Source organism: Prionailurus bengalensis, chromosome B1 (assembly GCF_016509475.1).
Source record: "Prionailurus bengalensis isolate Pbe53 chromosome B1, Fcat_Pben_1.1_paternal_pri, whole genome shotgun sequence".
Taxonomy (NCBI): Eukaryota; Metazoa; Chordata; class Mammalia; order Carnivora; family Felidae; genus Prionailurus; species Prionailurus bengalensis.
In genome coordinates this window covers 51,021,399-51,039,824 of record NC_057344.1, presented here as the reverse complement: position 1 = coordinate 51,039,824, position 18,426 = coordinate 51,021,399, and the positions used below count along the sequence as shown (strand labels likewise).

At 39.7% G+C, this 18,426-nt stretch overlaps 1 protein-coding gene across 2 annotated transcripts in view; it reads right to left on the bottom strand.

Annotated features, from left to right (window-relative positions):
• Positions 1-18,081, bottom strand: part of MSRA (methionine sulfoxide reductase A) — a 450,794-nt gene extending 432,713 nt beyond the window's left edge. The window contains exon 1 of one of the 2 annotated variants that reach the window (XM_043565070.1): positions 17,626-18,081. In XM_043565070.1, the coding sequence (XP_043421005.1) occupies positions 17,626-17,761 (136 nt within the window). In that variant the 5' untranslated portion in view covers positions 17,762-18,081. The remainder of the gene's footprint in view (positions 1-17,625) is intronic. The other variant, XM_043565068.1, reaches the window with a different exon arrangement.
• Between the last annotated feature and the right edge of the window lie 345 nt (positions 18,082-18,426).

Here is an 18,426-nt window from a genome sequence, read left to right as displayed (position 1 = left end):
GTCCAGTTCATCGAATGTAATTGGGTCATAACTCTAGATGCAAATTGACCTTTAAGTTCTCAGAACAAACAATACCATAACTGGCTGCCAAGCTGTACCTAGTGCAATCCAAATGCACTGGCAAGCATCAAAGACTCATAGGATGTTTACACTTTATGGATAAGATACTCGTCATCTGCCTGCCTGAACCTCTGATTCCCCCCAAAGCATGCATCATCACAGAAGCTACATTCTTTTCATTCTCCATTCCGATCCAAACTCCTTACTTCGGCTGACTTCAAGGCATTGCACAACCTAACACAAACTTTATCTCCTTTGGCTAGATTTTACAAGGAAAGTATTCATAAGTTATTACCATACATATACCACATACCATGATTACTAAACATATCTATTGTACTACTGGAGTCAAATATTTAATAACTGATATAGAGGTCACCTTTATTTTGTTTTATTCTAATAAGCTATAGTACATACATACTATGGGATAGTATGCAGCCATTAAAAAAATATATATATAAACCTTCAGCAAACTAGGGATAGAGGGGAACTTCCTCCACCTGATAAAAGAATATGTACAAAAAACCTGCAGCTAACATAATTAATGATGAGAAACTTGATGCTTCTCCACTAAGATCAGAAAAAGGCAAGGATGTACCCTCTCACTACTCCTATTCAACATCATACTAGAAGTACTAGCTAATGCAATAAGAAAAGGAAAAACATGATATACATATGGGGAAGAAAGAAATAAAACTGTCTTTGTTCACAGAGGACAGGACTGTCTATGTAGAAAACCCCAAAGAATCAATAAATAAACAAAAAAATTCCTAGAACTAAAGTGATTACAGGAAGATTACAGGATACAAGGTTAATATACAAAAATTAACTCTATCTTACATGCCAGTGATGACCAACTGGAATTTGAAATTTTAAAAAATACATACCATTTACATTAGCACCAAAAGAAATTAAATATTGAGGTATAAATCTAACCAAATATGCAGAAGATCTATATGAGGAAAACTATAAAATTCTCACGAAAGAAATTAAAGAGTATCTAAATAAATGGAGAATTATTCCATGCACATGAGTAAAAAGACTCAATATTGTCAAGATGTTAGGTCTTCTCAACTTGATCTATAGATTCCACACAATCCCAATCAAAATCCCATTAAGTTATTTTGTGGATATTGATAAGCTGATATTAAGGTTTATATTTAGAGTGGGAAAAAAGGCCAGAGTTGCCAATGCAATTGAGAACAAAGTTGGATGACTGAAACTACCCAACTTCAAGATTTATTATAAAGCTACCATAATTGAGACAGTGTAGTATTGGTTAAAAAAAAAATAGACAAATGGACCAATGGAAATAAGTAGAGAGCCCAGAAACAGACACATACAAATATAGTTAACTAATCTTTGACAAAGGAGCAAAAGCCATGCAATGGAGAAAAATAGCCTTTTAACAAATGCTGCTGGAACAATCAGACATTCACATGCAAAAGAAAAAAAAATCTAGGCCCAGATCTTAATCTTTCACAAAAACTAACCCAAACTTTTAAAGGTAAACCCATAAAACTTCTACAAAGTACCACAGGAGAAAATTTAGGTGACCTTAGGTTTGGCAATGGCTTTTTAGATACTACCTCAAAGTGCAATCCATAAAAGAAAAAACTGGTAACTTGAACTTCATTACAATTAAAAACATCTGCTCTGCAAAAGACACTGTAAAGAGCATATAAGAAGACAAGCCACAGACCGGGAGAAAATATTTATAAAAGACATCTGATAAAGGACTGCTATCCCAAATACACAAAGGACTCTTAAAATTCAACAAGGGGCACCTGGGTGACTCAATGGGTTAATTGTCTAACTCTTGATTTCAGCTCAGGTCATGATCTGATGGTCATGAGTCTGAGCCCCATGTTGGGCTCCACACCAGGAATTGGAGCCTGCTTAAGATTCTCTCTCTCTCTCTCTCTCTCTCTCTCTCTCTCTCTCTCTCTCTCTCTCTCTCCCTCTCTCTCTCTCTCTACCCCTCCCCCAGCTAACTCTCTCTCTCTCTCTCTCCCTCTCTCTCTCTCTCTACCCCTCCCCCAGCTAACTCTCTCTCTCTCTCTCTCTCTCTCTCTGAACAATAAAAAATAAATACTTTAAAAACCTCAACAAGAAAAAAAAATCCAATTTAAAAATGGACAGGGGTGCCTGGGTGGCTCAGTTAAGCGTCCGACTTCAGTTCAGTTCATCATCTCGCAGTCCTGAGTTCGAGCCCCACATTGGGCTCTGTGCTGACAGCTCAGAGCCTAGATAGAGCCTGGAGCCTGCTTCGGATTCTGTGATGCTCTCTCTCTCTCTGACACTCCCCCACTCATGCTCTGTCTCTCTCTCGCAAAAAATAAATAAATGTTAAAAGAAATGTTTTGGGGCGCCTGGGTGGCTTAGTCAGTTAAGTGACCAACTTCAGCTCAGGTCAGGATCTCATGGTTCATGGGTTCAAGCCCATGTCGGGCTCTGTGCTGAATGCTTGCTCAGAGCCTGGAGGCTGCTTCGGATTCTGGGTCTCCTTCTCTCTCTGCTCCTCCCTTGCTTGTGCTCTGTCTCACTCTGTCTCTCAAAAATAAAAAAATGTAAAAAAAAAAAAATTTGTAACAACAAGATAGCACCATATACCTACTAGAAAGGCTAAAATCCAAAACACTGACAGCACCAAATGCTGACAAGGATGTAAAGCAACACGAGCTCCCATTCACTGTTGGTAAGAATGCAAAATGGTACAACCACTTGGGAATAGTTTGGCAGTTTCTTATAAGATGAAACATACTCATACCACATGATCCAACAATCATGGCTCTTGATATTTACCCAAAGTTAAAAGCATGTCTACACAAAACTGGTACAAGAATGTTTATAATAGCTTTATTAATAATTACCAAAACTTGGAAGCAACCAAGTTATTCTTCAATAGGTGAATGGTTAAACAAATTGTTGTACACCCATGCAATTGAATATTATTCAGCACTGAAAAGAAATGAGCTATCCAGATATGGAGGGACCCTAAGTGCATACTGCTAAGTGAAAGAAGCGAATTTGAAAAGGATACATACTGTATAATCCCATTCCATATACATACTGTATATGACATCCTTGGGAAAGCAAAACTATGAAGACACTAAAAAGATAAGTGGCTGTTAGGGGTTCAGGAGGGAGGAAGAGATAAACAGGCAGAACACTGGGGACTTTTAGAGCAGTGAAACTATTCTGTAAGATACTATAACTGTTGCAAACACACATTACAGATTTCTCAAAACCCATAGAATATACAAGAAAATGAATCCTGATGTAAAGTATGGACTTTGGTTATCTATACTGGCTCATTGATTACAACAAATGTGCCATACTAATACCAAAAGTTAACAACAGGGTAAACCTGGAGAGTAGGGCATGTGTATATATATGGGAATCCTCTGTACTTCCCACTCAATTTTCCTATAAACCTAAAACTGCTCAAAGAAATAAAGTATATTAATTTTTTAAAGAATATTTTAAGATATATCAGCTACTTGGAGGTATTTCCATGATGTACTAATAAGTGAGAAGAATAAGATGCAGACTATAAGCTGATCCATTTTTATAATCACACCAACATTTTGGACACTGGTTACTTGGGAAGTTGGGAGAAGAGAATGAAAATGATTAAAAACTTACTGACAGGGGCACCTGGGTGAGCGTCCCAACTTCGGCTCAGGTCATGATCTCACAGTTTGTGGGCTCCAGCCCCCGTTGGGCTCTGTGCTGACAGCTCAGAGCCTGGAGCCTCCTTCGGGTTCTGTGTCTCATTCTCTCTCTGCCCCTCCCCTACTTGTGCTCTGTCTCTCTGTGTCTCTCAAAATTAAATAAATGTTAAAAAAAAATTTAAAAAGAAAAAACTCACTGACATATCAAACCTTGAGCGAAACTATAAATAAAAATCTGAGATTGAAGTAATAAAAAAGCCCCTGAAGCAAGGAGAAGCCATCTCAGCATAGATTGGGTAGGACCAGCCCACTCTGTAGCAGTGAGAAGAACCTGGTACCAGACCCACTGGCTGGAGAAACCAGAGACAGAGCAAAGACCACTTGTTTCCTTACTAATTAGTTTAATATAACCATATGGAGATAACTATAGAGAATCCTCATTTTTTAAATTCTATCAATCTTGTTTGTCAACCATCCTACAAGTTCCAAAGCAAACATATACATAAAATGAAGCCTAGATTTCAGCTCTTTAACGAATCCCCTTATCCCGGAAAAAAAAAAAAATTGTCTGGTTTTTAATGAACCAAAATAGTTCAGGCTTAAGTTCCAGCATTATATTAATAGAAATCCCTTGGTTCATATCTTGCCCCTGGAAATGCATATTTAAATTTATGCAGCTTATTCCTTAAATCGGGCGTGCATTGCCCCGTAAGTACTGCAGCAGAGAGCGACCTAATCTTATTCGTCCAACTCCTAATTTTCACCAGAAAATAATTACTCCCTTTTATTCCACTTAACAAAATAAATCCACAGAGCTTCGTAGTATCAGCCTAATCCTGAAGAAGAAGAAATGTTTTTGGTTTTTGAGGGTTTTTTCAGTTTCTTAAAATAAAAAGTTATCTGCAAGGGGCTCCTCAGCCCTCCTTTACATGCAGAGGCAGCTGGGTGCAGTTTCTACTCTTGGAGGTCTGCGGTCTCCCAGCAACCTGGCTCCGGTTGTCAGGGAGAGACCCCGCCTGAGCCGGGGCTGTTATCAGGCCCGCTGCAGTCCTCGGTGGGGGGAGTCTGGAGCTCTGCGCAGCGCTTCTTCATGCCAGTGCACACGTCTCGGTGTGCAAGGAATGCTAAGTGGTTAGCTAGGAACTCTGGGGACCAGCGGGAGTTGCTGCAGAGGGCTTACTGCTAGATGACGTAGCTCCTTATGAATTGGCTCTCAAAAAGAGATAAGGAAATGGAGGTTTTCGGCAATGCAGTGTTTTCTCCAGGGCTCTATTTGACAGCTGGCTACTCCATTCTGCAAACCCTAACGTGGTTTTCTTTTCATCTGCTAACTACAGTACATTCAGGATTTTTTCACTTTAGCTTTCATTTTCTCCAGCTGGAAAGTTATGCATTCCCTCACAGTATTTCATTTTCATGACTCTTGCCTTTTGGGTAAAATCTGTTAAAATATCTTTTTTATTTTTTTAGTTGGCCAAAGAGTAAGTTTTGGTCTCATGTGAACAATGCTTTTTAATTCTTCACAGTGCATTTGACCTAAGCAAAGTATAAATTACCTAACTGTAAACTACTAATAAAAATAATCAAAGGTAAAATAGGAAAAAGTTACAGAAGAAAATTCAACACTAATGTTATTACTTTACCATGGTAACATGGTGAAAAGAATTCATTTTCTATATATGCTCGGGGAAGACATTCAATGTTTCTAAATGTTATTCTTCATTTTATAAAAATGTAATGATAATACATTCATTGGAACATACTGTAACTCTGCATTTCTTCCAGTTTCACTATTACCAATCTTTCTTATATTATAATGCAAATTTAATACACTTACTCAACAACAAGCTAGTAGATTAGAAATATACCCTGCTGAGAAACACTGCAGATATGCTCATACTAAGGAATCATGTCTTTCTTTATGAAGGACAATAACCTTATTTGACCTCTCATAAAAGACTCAGCTTACAGAAGAGATCCCAGCTAACCCAGAGGATATGGTGGTCTTTGGTCAAGGTAAAATCAAGCATTTGGCATTGTTAAAAAAATAAGACATTTGGCTCAAAATGGAGTCACTTATGCAAAGCCCCACACCACCAATCCAAGACTTAACCTACAGTTATGGCTGTCCCAGAAATGAAATCTTAAACCAGTCAATCAGGAATTGCCTGATCAGCACTAGTTAACTAGTTTGCCATTGCCTAGAGGAACATATCCTTGCAATAACCAACCCGCTCTTTTGCCTAGTATAACTTCCTTGTTCCCATTCCCTTCTCCTGTAAAAGCCCTTCATTTGTGTACAAGCTCCTTGGAGCTCCTTTCTATCTGCTAGATCAGATGCTGCCCAATTTGAGTCAACTTTTGCTCAAATAAACTCTTAAAAAAATTAATATGTCTCAGTTTATCTTCTAACAGGATCATGAGTCAAAGTAGTCAAGTATCTCATCAAATGGGAAGAACATTTTGATAGGACATCCAGGGGAAAGACACCAGAAAACCAAGCAGCTTAGCCACTGTAATCTAAGCAAGACCTCTGGCCACGCCAGCAGGGCACCATAACCAGACTAAGAGTTCAGGAACCACCAGGGAGAAAAATAGCAATCACTGAGCTCCACATATATTACATGAACTCAACTTTCACCTCCCTAGGGAGACACAGTGGAATGAAAGTGCAAAACAAGGCCCCAAAGCCCTAGCTCCACCACAAACTCCAAGAACAATCGGAGTTGAAACTTCTCCCAAAAGGCAACATGGAAGGGGAAGAAGTGAGTTGAGCTTTGAAAGACCCAGGAAGATTTAGATGGGCTGTGAGGAAGAAAGCAAACGTCCTGGAAGAAAGGAACTAAGAGGAGAGTCAGCTGAGGGTGTGGGGCGGGGGCAGTACGGAGCTCAGGAACACTGAGGTTAACAAGTTACAGGAAGTTTCTAACTCCAGGATGAAAAGTGTCATCACGTTAGCTAGGACGCAACAGAAATTACTCAAATCAGATGGCTGCAAGCTATCGGTAGAAGGGAGGAGAGGGAAAAGACAAAAGCAAGGAAGGAATGTGTTCCGTTTTTTGAAAATCAGCAGTTCCTGCCAAGGAGATGCCCAGATACACGTTTGCCCAATCGCTCCTCACGTGAGCCAGATTGAGTGGGTTGGAGCTAATGACCTGTGCAGAAGCCCCTGAGTTATCCTGAAGTTACCTTTTAGTTCATTATACTACTAAGACCTCCTCCTGTGGGTGGAGTTTCCTGCCATTTTTTGAACATACATTGTATGCACTACCATACTGACATGCTAGGCATGTGCAATCGAACCGAAGTGCCTAATTAATAAAATATGTGTAAGTTCCTTATGTATATGTTAGCTCCCTGCCCCCATTCCCAATACACCAAATAAAAGCTTCCTGTGCTAACCCCATGGGGAGAAAGTACTTTGAGAGCTATGACTCTGTCTCCTTATAACAATAAAAAGTTCTCTGCTTTCAACACTTCTTCGGGTTGCGTTCAACTTGATGCAGCCAAAGTGCAACTGAACTTGCCTTGAGTTCAGTTACAATCGCACCGATCACATAGTCGCTGTTATTTCCTACCCAGTGGTAGTATGAAATTTGAGGTTTAAACAGATGTCTAATAGCGGTGCTCACAGTAAACTGAGAAGGATAAAGGCAGAGACCAAGGAAAGTGTGATGGTTATTTTATGTGTCAACTTGACCTGGCTAAGGGATACCCAGATGATGAGTAAAATCTTCTTTATGGGTGTGTCTGATGCTCTCAAACTGGGAATTTATGATGGAAAAGAGACGAAAGAATAGGATAGAGGCCCCACGACTTTCACTCATCATGCATTTACACTCTGAACCCATCTTTTGCAGAATTCAGTCTCTCATACTTCATCAGAGTTCGAAGATTTTGGCTGGCACAAGATGACAGGGTCGGCCAGCTGCTGTGGCATGGGAAGGGATCCGGCCATCTGCCAGGTTGGCAGGACACTGGGGTCTATGAAGGGGCAGACCAAGCCTAGCAAAGAGACCTCCACTCTGGTCCTTGCTGAAGGCCTGGAGGCCTCTGGCACTCTTGGGGCCCATGTCACAAACTGATGTCTCCTCACCCAACTAGCTCCCCATTCCTTGCCTCAGCTGTCCTCACTCTCCTCCCCTCCCCAGAGCATCTTTCCCAACCATTGCTGCAGATTCCTAACAAATCCCAGCTTAGAGATTTAAAGATGAGGGGGCTCCTCATCATTTATCCTGGCAAGTAGAAGAGTTTACTACTGGTCACAAGAATGATTGGTAAGACAGTCTGAAATCAGCCCAAGTCTATCACCGCTAGTGAAAAAATTATTTAGAGTATATACCGCAGGGACAAAAGATCAGCTATGTTAGCTTCTCTGTGTCATCCTGGTCACACAATGTTCACACAAAAAGACCACCTTTAGCCAACATTAACCATACTTTACCTGATATCCATATACCATAACTGAGTGCCTGATGTGGGTAGTGTCCTCTGTGAACCGTTACGGACTAAGGAATAAAATAGGATCAACCATGGCCAGTGCCTCCCTTTAAGGAGTGAAACATGGCTCCTCCCTCTGGACAGCCTTCTTTTTTTTTTTTTTTTTTTAAGTTTATTTTTGAGTGAGAGCAAGAGAGAGTGGGGAAGGGGCACAGAGAGAAGGGAACAGAGGATCTGAAGCGGGCTCTGCACTGACAATAGAGAGCCCGCTATGGGACTTGAACCCACAAACTGCAAGACCATGACCTCAGCCAAAGTTGGACACTTAACCAACTGAGCTACCCAAGCACCCCAGGACAGCCATCTTTCGAGGTAGCTCTCCCTCATATGAGGAGAAAAGATATTGATTTAACAACCTGGGTAGTAGAACAATATCTAAGTAACAATGTGAAATCCAAGAGGAGGATTCATGAAATAGTGCATAATTATCTGTCCAGAAGAAAAGAAAGGGATCACTTAGGTTGTAAAGAAAAGGGAACCAGGGCAAGTTTTGAGGAAGAGGTAGCATAAGGATATATGGAAAACAATATTTCACCTGGGCAAGCATTTAACAAACATTTAATGAATGGTTAAATGAAAACACTGGTATATGAAACCCACTTGGGTAGAATCACATGAGCAGCTGAAAGACAAAACACTGAAACACATGTTAGCCAGAGGCAGGGTGGGAAGAAAGGCTGGGACAGTAAGGATCAGATCAGGAGAGGTATGGAATACTCTTATGCCAGGGACTTCAGGGAAACACTGAGGGTTCTGAAACAGAGGGTAAAATAAAGAGCTGTAGACAAGATGCAAAGAGGAGAAATAATAGCTCTGTGTCCTACAATTTAGAAATTAATCACACACTGGGGAAAATTTTTCTAAAAGGAAAATTGTTTTCTATCATTTTCTTTTAAAAGTCTATGTACATCACTCAAAATAAAAGAAATACACATAATGCCTTCTACATAATAGTGGAAGGAATTTGTCCCCAAAGATCTTTTCTTTGTATAAATGATGCCACCACAATTGATGCTTCAATAAAAATGAATATTTATGAAATGTAAAATGACTTGGATTAACTTATTCCAATTTCACCCTCTAAATTTAGATTTTTAAATCACACCAAAATGTAGATTTTGATTACAAAAGCAAGTTGGGAAGGAAAAGAAAAAAAAAAGACTTACTTGACAAGAAAAAGAGAGCAAAATTTAAAAAACAGAATTTGAAATAGGGATGACAAAAGATGACAGAAAGGTGGTCAATTAAACTAAAAACCGCAGAAAAGGATCATCCTCATAGCAGAGTTCTTTAACTCAATAATGCAGTCATTTATCAAGAATCAAGTTACACGAAAGCCTGAAGGAAAATCTCCCACTTGTGTGTCCCATCCATCTTCAGCTCACTGCACAGCCCTCTCCCCAGCTTTTACTTTCTTAGCTATCCTTTCAAAGTTTCTTTGTGCATACATCTTATTATTTTCCTCCCTGTTCACACAAAAATTAGCATACCATACAACACTGTTCTGACCTTGCTTTTCTCACTTAACGCTATATCTTGGCAATCGCTCCACACCCATTCATATAGATTTTCCACGTTCTTTTTTACAGCTGCATATTCCATTGTGAAGACGAACCACAATTTATTTAACTAGCCCCTATTGATGGGCATTTGGGTTGTTTCCAATCTTTGGCTACTGCAAACAAAGCTGCAGTGAATAACCTGGTATAGTCATCATTTGGCATGCGTGCAAGTGTATCTGTAGGATAAATTCCCAGAATTGAATTCCTGGGTCAAAAGGTATATGCATTTAAATTTTTTACAGATATTGCCAAATTGCCTTCTGTAAGAGTTGAGCCAATTTACACTCTCGCCAGCAACGTACAAGAGTGCCTTTTTCCTTAAGGATTTACCAACAGAGTGTACCATCAAAGTTCTGGATTTTTGCCAATCTGAAAAATGAAAAATGGTGTTTGCATTCTCCTCATTATGAGAGAAGTTGCTCACTCTTTTATATGTTTAAGAGCCAATTGTACCTCCTTTTCTATAAACTATCTTTTCATAACCTCTGCCTATTTTTATAATGGATGTTGGTATTTTCTTATTAATTTCTAGGAGCTTCTTACATATTAGGGAGAATAGTCCTTCTCTTATAAGTTGCAAATATTTACCCCAGTCTTTCTTTTGAATTTGTTTACGGTAATTTTTGCCATGAGAAGATTTTTATTTTGATGTGATCTAACTTGTCAATTTCTTAAGTCTTCTGATTTTCAAGTCATAGTTAGAAAGGCTTTCCTTACCCCAAGATTATAAAGGAATTTTATAGGAATTCTCCTTTTCTAACATTTACTTGTTTCATTTCTTTTTAAATTTTTATTTATTTTTGAGACAGAAAGAGACAGAGCATGAGCAGGGGAGGGGCAGAGAGAGAGGGAGACACAGAATCTGAAGCAGGCTCCAGGCTCTGAGCTGTCAGCACAGAGCCCAACACGGGGCTCGAACTCACAGACTGTGAGATCATGACCTAAGCTGAAGTCGGACACTTACCAACTGAGCCACCCAGGCACCCCTGTTTCATTTTTACATGTAACTAAATGGAGAAACAGTAGAGTAGATAACATCACAAACTCTAGAGCCAAACCGCCCACATTCTTGTTCCAGATCCACCATTTATTAGCTATGTGACCTGGGATAAGTCACCTATCTCTATGGGCCTGTTTCCAGATCAACAAATGAGGATAATAATAATTACCACATGGTGGGGGGAGGGGGGTTATTGTGAGGATTAAATGTCTTGGTAAAAGTAATTACTAGAGTGTCTGACATACAGTAAGCACTCAATAAGCATGAGCTATTATCAAATATCTCTTTAAAACTTATCCTGGTTTAAGATGTGAAATAAAGATCCAACTTTCTTTTTCCATATGGCTACCCAGTTGTCCCATAGCCATTTTTTGAATATTCCATCTTTTTCCCACTGATTTAAGATATCTCCTTTATGATATACTACATCCCCATAGGTATTTAAGAATTTCTCATCTTTCTATTCTGCTCCATTGACCTATCTATTCATAGACAAGTATCACACTGACTTAATTATTGAACTTTATTTTTACTATATGGTAGGGCTAGTTGCCCCTCTTTGCTCTTCTTTAACAGTTACTGTAACTCTTCCTGTTTATTTTTCCCTATGAATTTTTATTATTTTTTTTAAAGTAGGCTTCACACCGAGCACAGAACCCCCACACTGGGCTTGAACTCAGGACCCTCAGCTCTTGCTACGTTTATTCATAAATTTTAACTTTTTTGGTTGCTATTATAAATGTTTTCTTCCATATATTTTCTAACAAGTTGTTTACACAGAGTAAAACTCTTGGTTGTTGTCTAGTATATATCCTGATACCATACTATTAATTCTCTTAGATTTTCCAGGTATATAATCTCATCATCTGCAAGTTAGTGTCCGTTTTACCTTTTCTTTTCCAATTTGTACATTTATAATTGCCTTCTCCTATATAAATGCATTAGCTACCACTTACAAAACAATGCTAAATAATAACACCAATCACCCAGAGTAGGCCTAGTCATGCTTTAACCCACTTTAGGCAGCCTTGGAAAAGTTGCACAGTAAAGAAGTTTGAAGATGTGAATCTCACCTATTAGGCCACAGTAGTAGCCTATAAAAAGATGAAAATTTTCTCAACTTCAAAAAAAATTACAATAATCCAATTAAAAATTGGGTACAAGACATGAACAGACTTTTCTCCAAAGAAGGCATACAGATGGCAACAGACACATGGAAAAATGCTCAACATCACTCATCAGGGAAATGCAAATAAAAATTGCAATGAGGTATCACCTCACATCTGTTAGAATGGCTAAAAGCAAAAACGCAAGAAACAAGTGTTGGTGAGGATGTGGTGAAAAAGGAACCCTCAAGTACTGTTGATAGAAATGCAAACTGGTACAGCTACTAGAGAAAACAGTATGGAGATCCCTCAAAAAATTAAAAATAGAATTACCATATTATCCAGTAATTCTACTACTAGGTATTTATCCAAAGAAAACAAAAACACTAATTCAAAAAGATATATGCAGTCCTCTGTTTATTGCAGCATTATTTATAATAGCCAAATTATGGAACCAATCCAAGTATCCATCAATAGGTGAATGGATAAAGAGGATGTGGTTTTATATATATATACACATATACACAACGGAATAGTATTCAACCACAAAAAAGAATGAGATCAAGGCACCTGGGTGGCTCAGTTGGTTAAGCATCTGACTTGTGATTTCAGCTTAGGTCACGATCTCAGGGTTTGTGGGATCAAGTCCCACATCGGACTCCATGCTGACAGCACAGAGCCTGCTTCGGATTCTCTCTCCCCCCACCCTCTTTGCCCCTCCCCCACTCACATTCATTCTCTCTCTCTCTCTCTCTCTCAAAATAAATAAACTTCAAAAAAAAGAAAATTTAAAAAATGAAGGAGATCTTGCCATTTGCAACAACATGGATGGATCTAGAGAGTATAGTGCTAAGTGAAGTAAGTCAAGGAAAGGTAAATACCATATGATTTCACTAATATGTGGAATTTAAGAAACAAAACAAAGAAAATAAGAGACAAATCAAAAAACAGAGTCTTAAATATAAAGAACAAACTGATGGTTACCAGAGAGAAGGTGGGCGGGGGAGATAAAATAGGTGAAGGCAATTAAGATGAGCGCTGAGTGAAGTACTAAATTATTGAATCACTATATTGTACACCTGAAACTAATATAATACTAGATGTTAACTGCACTAGAATTAAAATAAATTTTAAATAAAAAATTTTTAAACATGAAAATTTTCTTAACACAAAAAGTTAAGATTAAAGCTAAGATAGGGATGCCTGGGTGGCTCAGTTGGGTGGCTCAGTTGGTTAAGCATCTGACTTCAGCTCAGGTCATAATCTCATGGTCCATGAGTTTGAGCCCCGCACCAAGCTCTGTGCTGACAGCTCGGAGCCTGGAGCCTGCTTCAGAATCTGTGTCCCCCTGTGCTCTCTCTGCCCCTCCCCTGCTCGTGCTCTGTCTTGCTCTGTCTCTCAAAAATAAATAAAATGTTAAAAAAAAATTTTATAGAGATTAAAGCTAACATGATAACCTTAACAACAAAAGCATTTAGTAATGGGGCATACCAGCTACTAGGCTGAGCAAGAGTGGACCATCTCCACATTTTTCCCTAATTAGGACTTCAGTGGGAATTTCTATGTTTCTTCAGTAAGCATGATGTTGGCCTTTGAGCAGAAATAGATTTATCATATCATGTTATGGAAGTAGCCATCTCTGTTATTATCAAGAATAGTTATAAAGGTAGTCAAATGACTTTTCAGCATCCAGATGACAGTTATATTATTTTTCTTCATAGATCAATTAAATGATGAATTACATTAATAGATTTCCTAATACTGACCCATCGTTACATTCTGGAACTAAGTCCCATTGCTGGGCTCTGTTCACTCATATTTATTTAGCAGTTTTTCGGGGCGCCTGGGTGGCGCAGTCAGTTAAGCGTCCGACTTCAGCCAGGTCACGATCTCGCTGTCCGTGAGTTCGAGCCCCGCGTCAGGCTCTGGGCTGATGGCTCGGAGCCTGGAGCCTGTTTCCGATTCTTTGTCTCCCTTTCTCTCTGCCCCTCCCCCGTTCATGCTCTGTCTCTCTGTCCCAAAAATAAATAAACGTTGAAAAAAAAAAATATGTTTATTTAGCAGTTTTTCATCAATATTCATAAGTGGGACAGGTCTGCAGTTTTCTTTTTTTGTGCAATCTTTATCAGGTTTGGTTTTAATATTATACTTACTGCTTAAAAAGAATGTGACAGTTCTTTTAGTTTAAATACTATTGGAATTATCTGCTCTTTAAATATTTAGTAGAAGTGTCAATATAAAACTGTCTGAACATGATGCTTTGTGAGGAGGCAACTCTGACAACTTCATTTCTGCTAGAAAAATCATTGTGTTTAGATTTCCTAAATGTTTCTGGTTGCAGTTTGGGTCAGTTATATTTTCCTAAAAATTATCTATTCCATCAAAGTTTTCAAATTTATTTTCAAAGAGTTAAACAAACAGTCTCTCATGAGTCTTTAAATTTTCAATTTCTATTACTCCCCCCTTTCAGTTGTTAATTTTGTATGTTTGTACTTTCTCCCTTTTTTCTTTATTAGACAGCTACAGCTCATAAATTTAATTGTCATAGTTCAACTGTTTTTCAAAGAGGCGCCTTTTGGACTACTCATATTGTTCTACTGTTTTTGTATTTATATTTAAAGTTCTTAAAAGAGGACACCATGGGCAGGTGTTCTACATCTCTTCCTCTCTCCAAAAAAAAACACAGTAATATAGTGAAGACTATAGTACAGTGTTCACCTAGTGAACACTAAGAATATAAAGGCAAGAAAGTAGAGATCACATAGGAACTGTCAATGTTATCTTGAATGGTATCTCCAAATCCCAAACATCTGATCAAAAAAACAGATTAGCAATATCTTCAATAGGCAAAACAAACCAAAAACAAAGTGCCATTAAAAAAAAAAAAAACTGGGCTTTTAGAGTAATTAATTCACTGGAAATAAGATTAGTTCTAACTATAATAAATTCACATTTTAACAACATAGGAGACACTCTGAGGTTTTAATTATAAGCCTTCCACCTCCTGCCTGTCTCTAGCAATTAATTGCCCACCATTTCAGTTCAACAAGCATGAATTCCACTTTTCCCCAAAGTTCTCTGAGTATTGCTGTCTAGTCAGGCACTAAAACAGAGAGAGACTGCCTCCACATAGAAGATCAGGCAAACTGCTCACATGCCCTGCCAGCCAGCCAGTGCTGTCCAGGACCCACCACTAACCTGAACAGAGTGTGCTTCAAATGAGGCAGTCCAGTCCAAGTTTAGTTGTAACCAGTCACCCAAAATAGGACGACTCATGTTTTGATCCACCATAGGTCGCCTGGGAGAAACTAAGCATTAAAGAAGTTTGAAGGATTGAATCTTAACCTTCTTGCAAAGTAGAAATCTACTATTAGGCCACAGTTTATTTTTAAAAAAAAAAAAGTGTTAAGTTTCCCTACGAATATCAAAAAAAGGTAGGATTAAGGCTAAGATGTAACTCTTCACACGAAAAATATTTGGTAATAGTGCACAAAGACAGAGCCTAGTACTAAGCTGAACCAAAGACACTAAATAAGACTTATCTTCTAAAATCAAAAGGTCATGCTTTTATCACAGAAATTTTGAGAGTCAGGGCACAAATAACAGACACAGAAACAACAAAGAGAAGTGAAGGGCTGTTAAACAGATTGGAGGCTGGGGCAGAGATGAATTTGACTTTCAAAACAATATTATTAAATCCATAAGCTTCAAGCTTACAGCCACCAAAACCTACCAAGGAGGTAATACTATCCTGCCCATTTCTGGGGCCAATCCGAGAACCTTCAACAATCTGTCAAAGCAGGAGTTGTACAAGAAGTGGGGATTGGACCGGCTGCAATCTAAAACTGAAATATTAGGCGGGGGAAAGAGTTACAACAGCAAAGCAATAAGGACATATGCACTGCATATACATATGCATTGTAGCCTTAGCCCTACACCCAAAAAAAGCAGTTCACTGGTCTAGATACAGAGGTATATGCATGATTATATAAAAAGACAAGATGGAAGAGCCTGGAACAGAACCAGGCCCTGAGGTTTTCTGTTAGATTTATTAGGTGGCTATGACAAATAAATCATTGGCTCATTTCCGTCATGTTGGTTAATCTTTTACCAAAAGTGTCATTTATGTACCGGGTAATTGATTGGGAACACTTTGGTTAAGATTAAGCAGAACTAAATTTTGGTCAAAGCTAATCTTGAACCAGTTTGGAGCTCTGAACAAGATGTTTGTGTTCATTTGTTTGTTTTTTAGATTTCTGAGAGGGCATACCAAAACACCCATAGTGTGTAAAGAGTAAGTTCAGGACAAGCTGAGGATATGCAACATTGAAAAAGCACTGCCTTTAAGTATCCATTTATGAATACTGGTTTGTAAAAAAAATTATAATTTATTTTTAAAAATAAAATTGTAAAAAAAAATTGTAAATTGTAAAAAATATTATTGTTTAAATAAAAGTTTAAAATTAATTCTCTGAGCCAAAAAACAAACAAATTTTTAGGGCTGGCTATGAGTTGGGGTTGAAATGAGGGAAGCCTAAGAAGTAGAACTGCTAATGTAGATGTAGAAACAAATCACACAGTGTCAGTTTCCAAACTGCCTCAAATCCAAAAAAACTCCTACCTCTCCCCCTCTCATACTGATTACTGTGTACTATACGCAGAGCCTCACTGTGACCTTCTCCTATATATACCCAATAATTCTTTAAGGAAAAGAAAAACAGAATTCCTAAAAATTTTTAAATGCAGGATTTATCTTGGCATTGAGCCATATGTAGAGGACTAATCACCCTTTAATCCTTCAACAACTCTTAAGACAGTGGTTTACAAACTATGACGTGTTTGTTTAAAGTACAAATTGCCAGGGCCACACTCTGAGAAGCACTGCACCAAGGTAATTCTACTTAAAGTATGGTCCCCTTCTGCAACAGAAAATGAGGCTTAAGCTTTACGAAAAGAACCTTTAGTTTAACATTACTGGGCACCCAAGCATTTTTCTGACTTTTTTCTTCTTACTGTATTTTCTAAAAGTATTGGTATGAGATTGGAAAATGTTTAACTTTGTAAGGCACAGCTCTAAAGCGGACACCTCCGCACTACTGACTCAAACACTGGCAGACCCGCGAGGACGGGGCTAGGGGCAGCTCCCGCCAATTAGGAGAAACCGGGCAGTCATGGAGAATAACAGAAGCCCGAGGGTAATTCTTGCAACCAGTACAGTGGACTGAGATACAATTTCAGAACTGCAATTTTCATCGTTCTGTATCATTCCATTGCTTCTAGTGACAACACGGCACCATCGCTGCAAGTGGCCACTATTCCAGCGAACCGTGCACAAAAGAGGAGGCACAGAAGCCGGCACTGAGGCTCACACGCACCTGTGAGCAAGATCGGAAATCGGGTCAGCTCTTTTCCTACCCAAAGTTGGGAGCCACCGGGGTATTTGCACTCTAGGTGAGTTTTACCAACATACTAGATTCCATCAACGTGCTACATGCTGTTTAAGAGAGTGAGAAGCCAAACAAAGAAAGAGGACCGAAGACCCCTCCGCCCCCCCTCCCCTAAGGAAGCCTCTTCGCGCTTGCGCAAACCCAACCTAGCTAATCCGCCCGAAGCCGGCCCTCCGCTGTCTTCCGGGAGGACGGAGGACGCGCAGCCACAGGGCGCTGACGCGCATGCGCAGCGACGAAGACCGTGCTTTCTGCGCGTGCCTGAGTCCTTACCCGCGACGGGGATCGGCTCCTTCCGGCCCGGCAATGCCTCCTGGGGGCTGACGATCTTAGAGGCGGAGTCGCCCATTCTCGGGACAGGAAAGAGGCCGTGGAAAAGCTGGCTAGCTCTCCTGGTGGCCAAGAGCATGGGCGGGCCGCTGGCCGACGGGCGGAACGGCGCGGTCGAGAGCGGAGCGGCTGCTGCGGAGTGGGCGCCTGGCGCCCGGCAGTGGGACCGGCGTGCACTGAGCCGCGCTGCAGGCAGGGGGTCCGCCGAGGCCGCTTGCGCTGCGGGCTGTGGCCGCTGCCGACCCGGAATCAAGGTTACCTAAGGCTCTGGACGAAGGGCTGTAACTGAGGGCGTGTTCCGCCCGGGGGTAGGGGGTGGGGTAGGCGTCTGCGGGGGGGCCTGGTCCTAGGAGGCCATCAGCTAGTGTTTCTGGTTCGGCTTCGGCTTCAGTACAAACTTCCCAGGGAGAGAACAAATGTACTAATTGAGATACGAAGTACGTGAAGCGGCAGAGGTCAAAAACAAATAATGCCTAGCCTTTGATTTTAAAGTTCGTTCCCTCCTTAAAAACCTTAGCAGTTGTTCAGTATGCCCAATAAGGCATAAGACGACCTGCTTTACAGGCAACGAGGACGTATGTGTATTTCCACTGGAGCCTTTGTAATGGTAAATTATCAAAAAGATGAGGATCCAAAATAAAAACTAAGCACAACTTTCAAAAAGCTCGGTACAAGGAAGATAATTCAAAATAATGTTTTATGTATATACACACATACATATACAGTGATAAGCCCATTTTGCGA